A 15,000-nucleotide genomic window follows, 5' to 3' on the forward strand; every position below is an offset into this window, starting at 1 on the left:
CTCCCACCTTGATACCGTTCATAGGTACCACTGGCTCTGGACAACTGGTCAGAGAGACCGCTGAGAGGGACAGAGTGGGAGACATGGAGAGATGAGAGAGGGAGACATGGAGAGATGAGAGAGAGAGGGAGAGGGAGAGGGAGAGAGAGAGAGAGAGAGAGAGAGAGGGAGAGGGAGAGGGAGAAATGGAGAGATGAGAGAGGGAGACATGGAGAGATGAGAGAGAGGGAGATATGGAGAGATGAGAGAGGGAGACATGGAGAGATGAGAGAGAGGGAGGTATGTAGAGATGAGAGAGGGAGATATGGAGAGATGAGAGAGGGAGACATGGAGATATGAGAGAGAGAGGGCGATATGGAGAGATGAGAGGGAGATATGGAGAGAGAAGGAGAGAGAGAGAGAAGAGGGAGATATGGAGAGATGAGAGAGGGAGATATAGAGAGATGAGAGAGGGAGATATGGAGAGATGAGAGAGATGAGAGATGTCTCTATTCATTTTGGATTTTAAATTGTTTATTTCACTTTTGACAGAGACAGAGAGAGACAGACAGACAGAGAGAGAGAGAGAGAGAGACAGAGAGAGACAGACAGACAGAGAGAGAGAGGGAGACAGAGAGAGACAGACAGACAGAGAGAGAGAGAGAGAGACAGAGAGAGACAGACAGACAGAGAGAGAGAGAGAGAGAGAGACAGACAGACAGAGAGAGAGAGAGAGGCAGACAGACAGAGAGAGAGACAGAGAGAGAGGGACAGACAGACAGACAGACAGACAGAGAGAGACAGACAGACAGACAGAGAGAGAGATAGTATAGTATATTTCACTGGGACACATCCCATTGATATTATAATATATTTCACTGGGACACATCCCATTGATATTATAATATATTTCACTGGGACACATCCCATTGATATTATAATATATTTCACTAGGACACATCCCATTGATATTATAATATATTTCACTAGGACACATCCCATTGATATTATAATATATTTCACTGGGACACATCCCATTGATATTATAATATATTTCACTAGGACACATCCCATTGATATTATAATATATTTCACTAGGACACATCCCATTGATATTATAATATATTTCACTGGGACACATCCCATTGATATTATAATATATTTCACTAGGACACATCCCATTGATATTATAATATATTTCACTAGGACACATCCCATTGATATTATAATATATTTCACTGGGACACATCCCATTGATATTATAATATATTTCACTAGGACACATCCCATTGATATTATAATATATTTCACTGGGACACATCCCATCGATATTATAATATATTTCACTGGGACACATCCCATTGATATTATAATATATTTCACTAGGACACATCCCATTGATATTATAATATATTTCACTAGGACACATCCCATTGATATTATAATATATTTCACTAGGACACATCCCATTGATATTATAATATATTTCACTAGGACACATCCCATTGATATTATAATATATTTCACTAGGACACATCCCATTGATATTATAATATATTTCACTAGGACACATCCCATTGATATTATAGTATATTTCTCTGGGACACATCCCATTGATATTATAATATATTTCACTAGGACACATCCCATTGATATTATAAAATATTTCACTAGGACACATCCCATTGATATTATAATATATTTCACTAGGACACATCCCATTGATATTATAATATATTTCACTAGGACACATCCCATTGATATTATAATATATTTCACTAGGACACATCCCATTGATATTATAATATATTTCACTAGGACACATCCCATTGATATTATAATATATTTCACTAGGACACATCCCATTGATATTATAATATATTTCACTGGGACACATCCCATTGATATTATAATATATTTCACTGGGACACATCCCATCGATATTATAATATATTTCACTGGGACACATCCCATTGATATTATAATATATTTCACTAGGACACATCCCATTGATATTATAATATATTTCACTAGGACACATCCCATTGATATTATAAAATATTTCACTAGGACACATCCCATTGATATTATAATATATTTCACTGGGACACATCCCATTGATATTATAATATATTTCACTAGGACACATCCCATTGATATTATAAAATATTTCACTAGGACACATCCCATTGATATTATAATATATTTCACTAGGACACATCCCATTGATATTATAATATATTTCACTAGGACACATCCCATCGATATTAGAATATATTTCACTAGGACACATCCCATTGATATTATAATATATTTCACTGGGACACATCCCATTGATATTATAATATATTTCACTAGGATACATCCCATTGATATTATAATATATTTCACTGGGACACATCCCATTGATATAATATATTTCACTAGGACACATCCCATTGATATTATAATATATTTCACTGGGACACATCCCATTGATATTATAATATATTTCACTAGGACACATCCCATTGATATTATAATATATTTCACTGGGACACATCCCATTGATATTATAGTATATTTCTCTGGGACACATCCCATTGATATTATAATATATTTCACTGGGACACATCCCATTGATATTATAGTATATTTCTCTGGGACACATCCCATTGATATTATAGTATATTTCACTAGGACACATCCCATTGATATTATAATATATTTCACTAGGACACATCCCATTGATATTATAATATATTTCACTAGGACACATCCCATTGATATTATAATATATTTCACTAGGACACATCCCATTGATATTATAGTATATTTCACTAGGACACATCCCATTGATATTATGGTATATTTCACTGGGACACATCCCATTGATATTATAATATATTTCACTAGGACACATCCCATTGATATTATAATATATTTCACTGGGACACATCCCATTGATATTATAATATATTTCAATAGGACACATCCCATTGATATTATAATATATTTCACTGGGACACATCCCATTGATATTATAATATATTTCACTGGGACACATCCCATTGATATTATAATATATTTCACTGGGACACATCCCATTGATATTATAATATATTTCACTAGGACACATCCCATTGATATTATAATATATTTCACTAGGACACATCCCATTGATATTATAGTATATTTCACTGGGACACATCCCATTGATATTATAATATATTTCACTGGGACACATCCCATTGATATTATAATATATTTCACTGGGACACATCCCATTGATATTATAATATATTTCACTGGGACACATCCCATTGATATTATAATATATTTCACTAGGACACATCCCATTGATATTATAATATATTTCACTAGGACACATCCCATTGATATTATAATATATTTCACTAGGACACATCCCATTGATATTATAATATATTTCACTAGGACACATCCCATTGATATTATAATATATTTCACTGGGACACATCCCATTGATATTATAATATATTTCACTGGGACACATCCCATTGATATTATAATATATTTCACTGGGACACATCCCATTGATATTATAATATATTTCACTAGGACACATCCCATTGATATTATAATATATTTCACTAGGACACATCCCATTGATATTATAATATATTTCACTAGGACACATCCCATTGATATTATAATATATTTCACTAGGACACATCCCATTGATATTATAATATATTTCACTAGGACACATCCCATTGATATTATAATATATTTCACTGGGACACATCCCATTGATATTATAATATATTTCACTGGGACACATCCCATTGATATTAAAATATATTTCACTAGGACACAGGGTACTGGCAGGGTACACAGGGTACTGGCAGGGTACCACCTCCACACCCCAGCCCTCCGGTAGCAGCTCCCCGCACCAGGCTTCCTGTGCATGTCCTCGGCCCAGTACCACCAGTGCCAGCACCACGCATCAGGCCTACAGTGCGCCTCGCCTGTCCAGCGCTGCCAGAGCCTTCCTCCTCTTCAGCGCTGTCGGAGTCTCCCGCCTGTTTAGCGCTGTCAGAGCTTTCCGCCTCTACAGCGCTGCCGGAGTCTCCCGCCTGTTCGGAACTGCCAGTCTGCAAGGAGCTGCCAGTCTGCAAGGAGCTGCCAGTCTGCAAGGAGCTGCCAGTCTGCAAGGAGCTGCCAGTCTGCAAGGAGCTGCCAGTCTGCATAGAGCTGCCAGTCTGCATAGAGCTGCCAGTCTGCAAGGAGCTGCCAGTCTGCAAGGAGCTGCCAGTCTGCAAGGAGCCGCCAGAGCTGCCAGTCTGCAGGATGCCGCCAAAGCTGCCAGTTTGCAAGGAGCCGCCAGAGCTGCCAGTCTTCAAGGAGCCGCCAGAGCCGCCAGTTAGCATGGAGCAGCCAGAGCCGCCAGTCAGCATGGAGCAGCCAGGGCCGCCAGTCAGCATGGAGCAGCCAGGGCCGCCAGTCAGCATGGAGCAGCCAGGGCCGCCAGTCAGCATGGAGCAGCCAGAGCAGCCAGTCAGCATGGAGCAGCCAGAGCTGCCAGTCAGCATGGAGCAGCCAGAGCTGTCAGTCAGCATGGAGCAGCCAGTCAGCATGGAGCAGCCAGAGCTGCCAGTCAGCATGGGGCAGCCAGTCAGCATGGAGCAGCCAGAGCTGCCAGTCAACCAGACTCTTCCAGATCTGCCAGTCGACCAGACTCTTCCAGATCTGCCAGTCGACCAGACTCTTCCAGATCTGCCAGTCGACCAGACTCTTCCAGATCTGCCAGTCGACCAGACTCTTCCAGATCTGCCAGTCGACCAGACTCTTCCAGATCTGCCAGTCGACCAGACTCTTCCAGATCTGCCAGTCAGCCAGGATCTGCTAGATCCAACTACCTGCCTGGGCTTCCTCTCAGTGCTGAGCTTCCTCTCAGTGCTGAGCTTCCTCTCAGTGCTGAGCTACCCATCAGTCCCGAGCTACCTCTGTCCCGAGCTGCCCCTCTGTCCCGAGCTGTCATTTAGGAGGGTAACCTATCTAGGGACGCTAAGGAGGTGGACTAAAACTATTATGGAGTGGGGTCCACGTCCAGCGCCAGAGCCGCCACCGCGGACAGATGCCCACCCAGACCCTCCCCTATAGGTTCAGGTTTTGCGGCCGGAGTCCGCACCTTGGGGGGCGGGGGTACTGTCACACCCTGACCATAGTTTACTTTGTATGTTTCTATGTTTTGGTTGGTCAGGGTGTGATCAGAGTGGGCATTCTATGTTACATGTCTAGTTTGTCCAGTTCTATGTTCGGCCTGATATGGTTCTCAATCAGAGGCAGGTGTTCGTCATTGTCTCTGATTGGGAACCATATTTAGGTAGCCTGGGTTTCACTGTGTTTGTGGGTGATTGTTCCTGTCTATGTGTTTTCACCAGATAGGCTGTTGAGGTTTTCGTTACGTTCATTACGTCCTTTATTTTGTAGTGTTTGTATTGATTCGTGTTTTACGTTTGTTTATTAAAACATGGATCGCAATCAACACGCTGCATTTTGGTCCGACTCTCCTTCTCATCAAGAAAACCATTACACACATCCCATTGATATTATAATATATTTCACTGGGACACATCCCATTGATATTATAATATATTTCACTAGAACACATCCCATTGATATTATAATATATTTCACTGGGACACATCCCATTGATATTATAATATATTTCACTAGGACACATCCCATTGATATTATAATATATTTCACTGGGACACATCCCATTGATATTATAATATATTTCACTGGGACACATCCCATTGATATTATAATATATTTCACTGGGACACATCCCATCGATATTATAATATATTTCACTGGGACACATCCCATTGATATTATAATATATTTCACTAGGACACATCCCATTGATATTATAATATATTTCACTAGGACACATCCCATTGATATTATAATATATTTCACTGGGACACATCCCATTGATATTATAATATATTTCACTAGGACACATCCCATTGATATTATAATATATTTCACTGGGACACATCCCATTGATATTATAATATATTTCACTAGGACACATCCCATTGATATTATAATATATTTCACTGGGACACATCCCATTGATATTATAATATATTTCACTGGGACACATCCCATTGATATTATAATATATTTCACTGGGACACATCCCATTGATATAATATATTTCACTAGGACACATCCCATTGATATTATAGTATATTTCTCTGGGACACATCCCATTGATATTATAATATATTTCACTGGGACACATCCCATTGATATTATAATATATTTCACTGGGACACATCCCATCGATATTATAATATATTTCACTAGGACACATCCCATTGATATTATAATATATTTCACTGGGACACATCCCATTGATATTATAATATATTTCACTGGGACACATCCCATTGATATTATAATATATTTCACTGGGACACATCCCATTGATATTATGGTTCAATGTTTACTCTTGTATTCCAGCCTGAAGCCAGCAGCAGACACGCTGATGTCAGAGAAGAAGTGTAGGTAGAGCTGGTTGGACGTGCTGTTCAGGAGTGCTGGGACCGTCGTTCCTGCAGGGGAGACCAAGAGTACTCTTCATCGACACATTCAACTCTTCATCGAGCCTTATTTATCTTACAGTGGTTATAGTAGGAGGACAGATGTACATGTTTAGGTACTCACACCGCTTGTAAGAACAGATAAGCGTTTATTCATAATGACGCTTGTTTCATGTAAGAGAGATTTAACAGAGCAGGTCAACTGGGGCAGCTGGTAGTCTAGTGGTTAGAGCAGGTAGCCTAGTGGTTAGAGGCAGGTAGCCTAGTGGTTAGAGGCAGGTAGCCTAGTGGTTAGAGGCAGGTAGTCTAGTGGTTAGAGCAGGTAGCCTAGTGATTAGAGCAGATAGCCTGGTGGTTAGAGCAGGTAGCCTATTGGTTAGAGCAGGTAGTCTAGTGATTAGAGCAGGTAGCCTAGTGGTTATAGCATGTAGCCTAGTGGTTAGAGCAGGTAGTCTAGGGGTTAGAGCAGGTAGCCTAGTGGTTAGAGCATGTAGCCTAGTGGTTAGAGCAGGTAGCCTAGTGGTTAGAGCAGGTAGCCTAGTGGTTAGAGGCAGGTAGCCTAGTGGTTAGAGGGGGGAGGCTCTATAGTATCGTTATATGACGAGGTTAAACATTACACAGGATAAACTAATGAGTCACTTGATCTCTAGAATAAACCTCTAAAATAAACCTTTTCAACAGTACGCATTCTAATACACCTGCTTCTCCTCTCTTTGAGCTCGAGTGAGTATTGATACACTCAACCGTCTGTAACGCAGATCAATAGTGACTTGCTGCTTCTCTCTGTTTCATCTATTGAGCAGCAGAGTAACAGGTGGGTTACTCACTGGTAACGGACAGGCTGTGGTGGTAGTATTGAGCAACTCATGGGAGTCATGGATATATTTGGTGGTTTTGAAAAAAATACTTAACCATCCCCACCTAAGTTAAACAGCATGGTTTAACACTCCACCAACACACATAGAAAGAGAGAGAGAAAGAGAGAAAGAGAGAACGAGAGAGAATTAGAGAAGGATAGAGTGACTCACCTGAGAAGCTCCCCAGCATGGTGTCGCTGTTGTCTCCTCCATCAAACACCTCTAGAGAATCCCAGTTCTGTTCAGTCACAAAACTGATCACCTGGATCTGAGGAGAGAGAAAGAGGAGATATGAGGAGAGGAGAGGAGAGGAGAGGAGAGGAGAGGAGAGGAGAGGAGAGGAGAGGAGAGGAGAGGAGGAGAGGACACGAGACGAGAGGAGAGGAAACGAGACGAGACGAGAGGAGAGGAGAGGAAACGAGAGGAGAGGAGAGGAGACGAGAGGAGAAGTCTCTCTCCCCCATCCTCTTCTTTACTGTCATCTCTCCTCTCGTCTCCTCTTTCTCCTAAACCTTAACAAGAGCAGAGCAAAAAGCAGAGGTTCAGAAAGAGGGAAAATCAAGGGACACAAAGGTCCCAACGTGTCTCAGTTGTCTTCCAAAAATGGTGTTGTTTTGGCTCTATACTCGCACTTGAGATTAGAAATTATACACAGAACAGAAATATAAATGCAACAGGAAACAATTGCTACGATTTTATTAATTACAGTTCCTATAAGGAAATCAGTCAATTGAAAAAATTAATAAATGAATCTATGGATTTCTAATGACTTGGAATACAAATATACAGCTGTTGGTCACAGATACCTTAAAAAAAGTAGGTGCGTGGATCAGAAGACCAGTCAGTATGTGAACTCAATTTGCCTCTCTTGTCTCTCAATCTCTCTCTCTCTCTCTCTCTCTCTCTCTCTGTATCTCCCTCTATCTCTCTCTCTCTCTCTGTATCTCACTCTCTGTATCTCTATTTCTCTGTGTATTTATTTATTTTTTATTTCACCTTTATTTAACCAGGTAGGCTAGTTGAGATCAAGTTCTCATTTACAACTGCGACCTGGCCAAGATAAAGCATAGCAGTGTGAACAGACAACACAGAGTGGAGTAAACAATTAACAAGTCAATAACACAGTAGAAAAAAGAAAAAAGAGAGTCTATATACACAATGTGTGCAAAAGGCATGAGGAGGTAGGAGAATAATTACAATCTATAAATTAAAAATAAATACATTATCAGATGGTCATGTGCAGGTATATTGGTGTGCAAAAGAGCAGAAAAGTAAATAAATATAAACAGTATCGGGATGAGGTATATAAATTGGGTGGGATATTTACCAATGGACTATGTACAGCTGCAACGATCGGTTAGCTGCTCAGATATTAGATGTTTGAAGTTGGTGAGGGAGAACTGGAAGGAAAGGCGGCCAAATGAGGTGTTGGCTTTAGGGATGATCAGTGAGATACGGTGGGTGTTGCCATCGTGACCAGTGAACTGAGATAATGCGGAGCTTTACCTAGCATGGACTTGTAGATGACCTGGAGCCAGTTGAAAAGCATGCATTTGGTTTTACTAGCGTTTAAGAGCAGCTGGAGGACATGGAAGGAGTCTTGTATGGCATTGAAGCTCGTTTGGAGTTTAGATAGCACAGTGTCCATGGAAGGGCCAGAAGTATACAGAATGGTGTCGTCTGCGTAGAGGTGGATCAGGGAATCGCCCGCAGCAAGAGCAACATCATTGATATACTCAAAAAAGTTCTGGGACACTGTAAAGTCCATGGAGAATAAGAGCACCTCCTTCCAGCTACCCACTGCACTGAAGATAGGAAACACTGTCACCACCGATAAATCCACTATAATTGAGAATTTTAATAAGCATTTTTCTACGGCTTGCCATGCTTTCCACCTGGCAACCCCTACCCCGGTCAACAGCCCTGCGCTCCCCACAGCAACTCGCCCAAGCCTTCCCCGTTTCTTCTTCTCCCAAATCCAGTCAGCTGATGTTCTGAAAGAGCTGCAAAATCTGGACACCTACAAATCAGCCGGGCTAGACACTCTGGACCATTTCTTTCTAAAACTATCTGCCAAAATTGTTGCCACCCCTATTACTAACCTGTTCAACCTCTCTTTCGTGTCGTCTGAGATTCCCAAAGATTGGAAAGCAGCTGCGGGCATCCCCCTCTTCAAAGGGGGGGGACACTCTTGACCCAAACTGGGACAGACCTAAATCTATCCTAACCTGCCTTTCTGAGGTCTTCGAAAACCAAGTCAACAAAAAAATTACTGACCATTTCGATTCCCACCATACCTTCTCCCCTATGCAATCTGGTTTCAGAACTGGTCATGGGTGCACCTCAGCCAAGCTCAAGGTCCTAAACGATATCTTAACCGCCATTGATAAGAAACAATACTTTGCAGCCGTATTCATTGACCTGGCCAAGGCTTTAGACTCTGTCAATCACCACATCCTCATCGGCAGACTCAATAGCCTTGGTTTCTCAAATGATTGCCTCGCCTGGTTCACCAACTACTTCTCTGATAGAGTTCAGTGTGTCAAATCGGAGGGTCTGTTGCCCAGGCCTCTGGCAGTCTCTATGGGGGTGCCACAGGGTTCAATTATTGGACCGACTCTCTTCTCTTCTCTGTCTATATCAATGATGTAGCTCTTGCTGCTGGTGAGTCTCTGATCCACCTCTACGCAGACGACACCATTCTGTATACTTCTGGCCGTTCTTTGGACACTGTGTTAACAACCCTCCAGGCGAGCTTCAATGCCATACAACTCTCCTTTCATGCACTCCAATTCCTTTCATACCCACTAACGGTAGCCAAGAAGTTAAAATCCCCAACTACAAGAAATCCTCAGGTTAAACTGTTGTTTCCAGTTTGCATAAAGTTCAGTGTAGTTCCTTGAGGGCCGTTGTTGACTTGAGGGGGAATATACACCTCTGTGCAATACGGTCTGTATTTCATAGTGAGGTATTCTAGGAGTATCTGTAAACAAAAGGATTTGAGGTTCAGTACATTTTCACAATCACACCATGAGTGTGAGAGTTCTTTATTCCAGTCTACGCGATGTACTGAGAACCCATGGACGGGGAGAGTATATCCCGAGAGAGCCATGATTCCGTGAAATAGAGTTACAGTCCCTGATGTCTCTGTGGAAGGAGATCCTCGTCCTGAGCTCGTCTACTTCATTGTCCAGAGACTGAACATTAGCAAGTAGTATACTCGGAAGCGATGGATGGTCCGCTTGCTGGGACAAATCCACACCGAATACCTATTTTCTGCCGGTGGAGCCTCTGGTATAAATTCAAAGGGTCCAATTCAGGAAAGTCATATGCATGTACAAATTACTTAAACTAACCTGTACACTGACTCGGTACCGGGATATATATTATTGTCATGTCAATTTCTTGTGTTACTTTTTTTTATTTATTTTTACTTTAATTTATTTATTAAATATTTTCTTAACTCTATTTCTTGAACTGCATTGTTGGTTAAGGGGCTTGTAAGTCAGCATTTCATGGTAAGGTCCTACACCTGTTGTGTTCAGAATATGTGAGAAATACAATGTGATTTGATAGTGTGCCTAATGTAATTAACTGTGGAGATGCTAAAATGCAGCTCTGATTATTATCTCTCTCTCCTCAACCACTGGGCATAAAAGCTTCTTCTAAAAACCACTATCTCTATTACTCTAAAGGCCTGTACTGCTGTTAAACTGCTGGCTTATCATCAAATGCAAGACATAGACTGTACAGAAACAACAAGATATTAAAATCACCTAGATTAGAGGAGAGACGAAGGGCCAAGATTGTACAGAAACAACAAGATATTAAAATCACCTAGATTAGAGGAGAGACGAAGGGCCAAGACTGTACAGAAACACAGGGAATAGAAACTAATAACAACATGAACAATATAATTCCCTCCCTCTAGTCTGGGGATGAGAGAGGCTTTAGTTGACCAAACACTGCACATACATCCCAAAATACATCCCAAATGACACACTATTCACTACGTACTGCACTAATTTTGGCCTTAGGGGTAGCAGTGTACTATATAGGGATTAGGGTGCGATTTTGGTTCTCTCTCCCTCCCTCCCTCCCTCCCTCCCTCCCTCCCTCCCTCCCTCCCTCCCTCCCTCTCTCTCTCTCTCTACATCTCTCTCTCTTCAAAAGGTTTTATTGGCATGGGAAACATGTTTACATTGCCAAAGCAAGTGAATCAGACAAACAAAAGTGAAATGAACGATAACAGTAAATATTAATATTAATAAATATTACACTCACACAAAAGAATAAAGACATTTCAAATGTCGTAGTATGTCAATATACAGTGTTGAAACAGTGTGCAAAAGGGGAAATAAATCACCATCATTTTGGATTGTATTTACAGTGGTGTTTGTTGTTCACTGGTTGCCCTTTTCTCGTGGCAACAGGTCACAAATCTTGCTGCTGTGATGGCACACTGTGGAATTTCACCCAGTAGATATGGGAGTTTATCAAAATTGGATTTTGTTTTTCGAATTCTTTGTGGATCTGTGTAATCTGAGGGAAATATGTCTCTCTAATATGGTCATACATTGGGCAGGAGGTTAGGAAGTGCAGCTCAGGTTCCACCTCATTTTGTGGGCAGTGAGCACATAGCCTGTCTTCTCTTGAGAGCCATGTCTGTCTACGGCGGCCTTTCTCAATAGCAAGGCTATGCTCACTGAGTCTGTACATAGTCAAAGCTTTCCTTAAGTTTGGGTCAGTCACAGTGGTCAGGTATTCTGCCGCTGTTTACTCTCTGTTTAGGGCCAAATAGCATTCTAGTTTGCTCTGTTTTTTTTAAATTCTTTCCAATGTGTCAAGGAATTATCCTTTTGTTTTCTCGTGATTTGGTTGGGTCTAATTGTGCTGCTGTCCTGGGGCTCTGTAGGGTGTGTTTGTGTTTGTGAACAGAGCCCCAGGACCAGCTTGCTTAGGGGACTCTTCTCCAGGTTCATCTCTCTGTAGGTGATGGCTTTGTTATGGAAGGTTTGGGAATCGCTTCCTTTTAGGTGGTTGTAGAATTTAACGGCTCTTTTCTGGATTTTGATAATTACTGGGTATCGGCCTAAATCTGCTCTGCATGCATTATTTGGTGTTCTACGTTGTAAGACGATGGATATTTTTGCAGAATTCTGCGTGCAGAGTCTCAATTTGGTGAAGTCTTGGTTGGTGAGCGGACCCCAGACCTCACAACCATAAAGGGCAATGGGCTCTATGACTGATTAGAGTATTTTTAGCCAAATCCTAATTGGTATGTTGAAATGTATGTTCCTTTTGATGGCATAGAATGCCCTTCTTGCCTTGTCTCTCAGATCGTTCACAGCTTTGTGGAAGTTACCTGTGGCGCTGATGTTTAGGCCAAGGTATGTATAGTTTTTTGTGTGCTCTAGGGCAACAGTGTCTAGATGGAATTTGTATTTGTGGTCCTGGCGACTGGACCATTTTTGGAACACCATTATTTTGGTCTTACTGAGATTTACTGTCAGACCTGGGCCCTGACAGAATCAGTGCAGAATATCTAGGTGCTGCTGTAGGCCCTCCTTGGTTGGTGACAGAAGCACCAGATCATCAGAAAACAGCATACATTTGACTTCGGATTCTAGTAGGGTGAGGCCGGGTGCTGCAGACTTTTCTAGTGCCCGCGCCAATTCGTTGATATATATGTTGAAGAGGGTGGGGCTTAAGCTGCATCCCTGTCTAACCCCACGACCCTGTGTGAAGAAATTGGTGTGTTTTTTGCCAATTTTAACCGCACACTTGTTGTTTGTGTACATGGATTTTATAATGTTGTATGTTTTACCCCCAACACCACTTTCCATCCGTTTGTATAGCAGACCCTCATTCCAAATTGAGTCAAAGGCTTTTTTTAAATCAACAAAGCATGAGAAGACTTTGCCTTTGTTTTGGTTTGTTTGGTTGTCAATTAGGGTGTGCAGGGTGAATACATGGTCTGTTGTACGGTAATTTGGTAAAAAGACAAGTTGACATTTGCTCAATGCGTATAATTGGTATATTTGGATAGAAAACACTCTAAAGTTTCTAAAACTGTTAAAATAATGTCTGTGAGTATAACAGAACTGAAACGGCAGTTTTATAATAGGGCGAAATCATGCCTGATTGCAGTTCCTAGGGATTCCACTAGATGTCAACAGTCAATTTGTTTCAGCAAATCATATACAGAGCATTCGGAAAGTATTCAGACCCCTTGACTTTTTCCACATTGTGTTACGTTACAGCATTATTCTAATAATTTTTTTTTTTTACTCCCATCAATCTACACACAAAACTCCATAATGACAACTCAAAACAGGTTTTTAAAAATGTTTGCAAATGTATTTATATATAAAAAAATGGAAATATCTAATTTACATAAGTATTCAAACCCTTTACTCAGTACTTTGTTGAAGAACCTTTGGCAGTGACTACAGCCTCGAGTCTTCTTGGGTATGATGCTACAAGCTTGGCACACCTGTATTTGGGGAGTTCCTCCCATTCTTCTCTGCAGATCCTCTCAAGCTCTGTCAGGTGGGATTGGGAGAGTCACTTTGCAGCTATTTTCAGGTCTCTCCAGAGGTGTTCGATCGGGTTCAAGTCCGGGCTCTGGCTGGGCCACTCAAGGACATTCCCGAAGCCACTCTTGCGTTGTCTTGGTTGTGTGCTTAGGGTTGCTGTCCTGTTGGAAGGTGAACCTTCACCCCAGTCTGAGGTCCTGAGCGCTCTGGAGCAGGTTTTCAGCAAGGATCTCTCCATACTTTGCTCCGTTCAGCTTTCCCTCGATCCTGACTAGTCTCCCAGTCCCTGCAGCTGAAAAACATCTGCACAGCATAATGCTGCCACCACCATGCTTCCCCCGTAGGGATGGTGTCAGGTTTCATCTAACCGTGATCCTTGGCATTCAGACCATAGAGTGCTATCTTGGTTTCATCAGACCAAAGAATATTGTTTCACATGGTCTGAGAGTCTTTAGGTGCCTCTCTGAGCTCTATGGACAATTCCTTTGACCTCATGGCTTGGTTTTCGCTCTGGCATGCACTATCAACTGTGGGACCTTACATAGACAGGTGTGTGTCTTTCCATATCATGTCCAATCAATTGAATTTACCACAGGTGGACTCCAATCAAGTTGTAGAAACATCAAGGATGATCAATGGAAACAGTATACACCTGAGCTCCGTTTCAAGTCTCACAGAAAAGGGTCTGAATACTTATGTAAATAAGGTATTTCCTTCTTTATGGGATATTGTGTGTAGATTTATAAGGGGGATAAACAATTTAATATATTTTATAATAAGGCTCTAACATAACAACATATGGAAAAAGTCAAGGGGTCTGAATAGTTTCTGAATGCACGGTAGCTGAAATTTCATGGACAGTTTGGAGAGCCAATGGGATGATATTGAGAGCTCGTGCCAGCAAATAACAGTTGCTGTAGCCTGCACATCTTATAAACTCAGTAAAACATTATATTTTTTGGTCCTGAAGATGTTTTTGTGGTGACAGCCAGAACACAGTCAGTGAAAGAACAGTGATGTGTGGACGGTTGCAGACTTCTAATG

General features: G+C 41.4%; 1 protein-coding gene across 1 annotated transcript in view; it reads right to left on the reverse strand.

Annotated features, from left to right (window-relative positions):
* Window positions 1-15,000, reverse strand: part of LOC110518582 (CUB and sushi domain-containing protein 2-like) — a 458,013-nt gene that overhangs the window by 256,032 nt on the left and 186,981 nt on the right. The window contains exons 25-27 of the mRNA XM_036953653.1: window positions 7,589-7,685; window positions 6,468-6,572; window positions 1-60 (exon numbers count right to left, since the gene is read on the reverse strand). The exon at window positions 1-60 is cut by the window's left edge and continues 59 nt beyond it. Coding sequence (XP_036809548.1) covers window positions 1-60; window positions 6,468-6,572; window positions 7,589-7,685 — 262 coding nt within the window. The remainder of the gene's footprint in view (window positions 61-6,467; window positions 6,573-7,588; window positions 7,686-15,000) is intronic.

The sequence above is a fragment of the Oncorhynchus mykiss genome, chromosome 18 (assembly GCF_013265735.2).
Source record: "Oncorhynchus mykiss isolate Arlee chromosome 18, USDA_OmykA_1.1, whole genome shotgun sequence".
Lineage (NCBI taxonomy): Eukaryota > Metazoa > Chordata > Actinopteri > Salmoniformes > Salmonidae > Oncorhynchus > Oncorhynchus mykiss.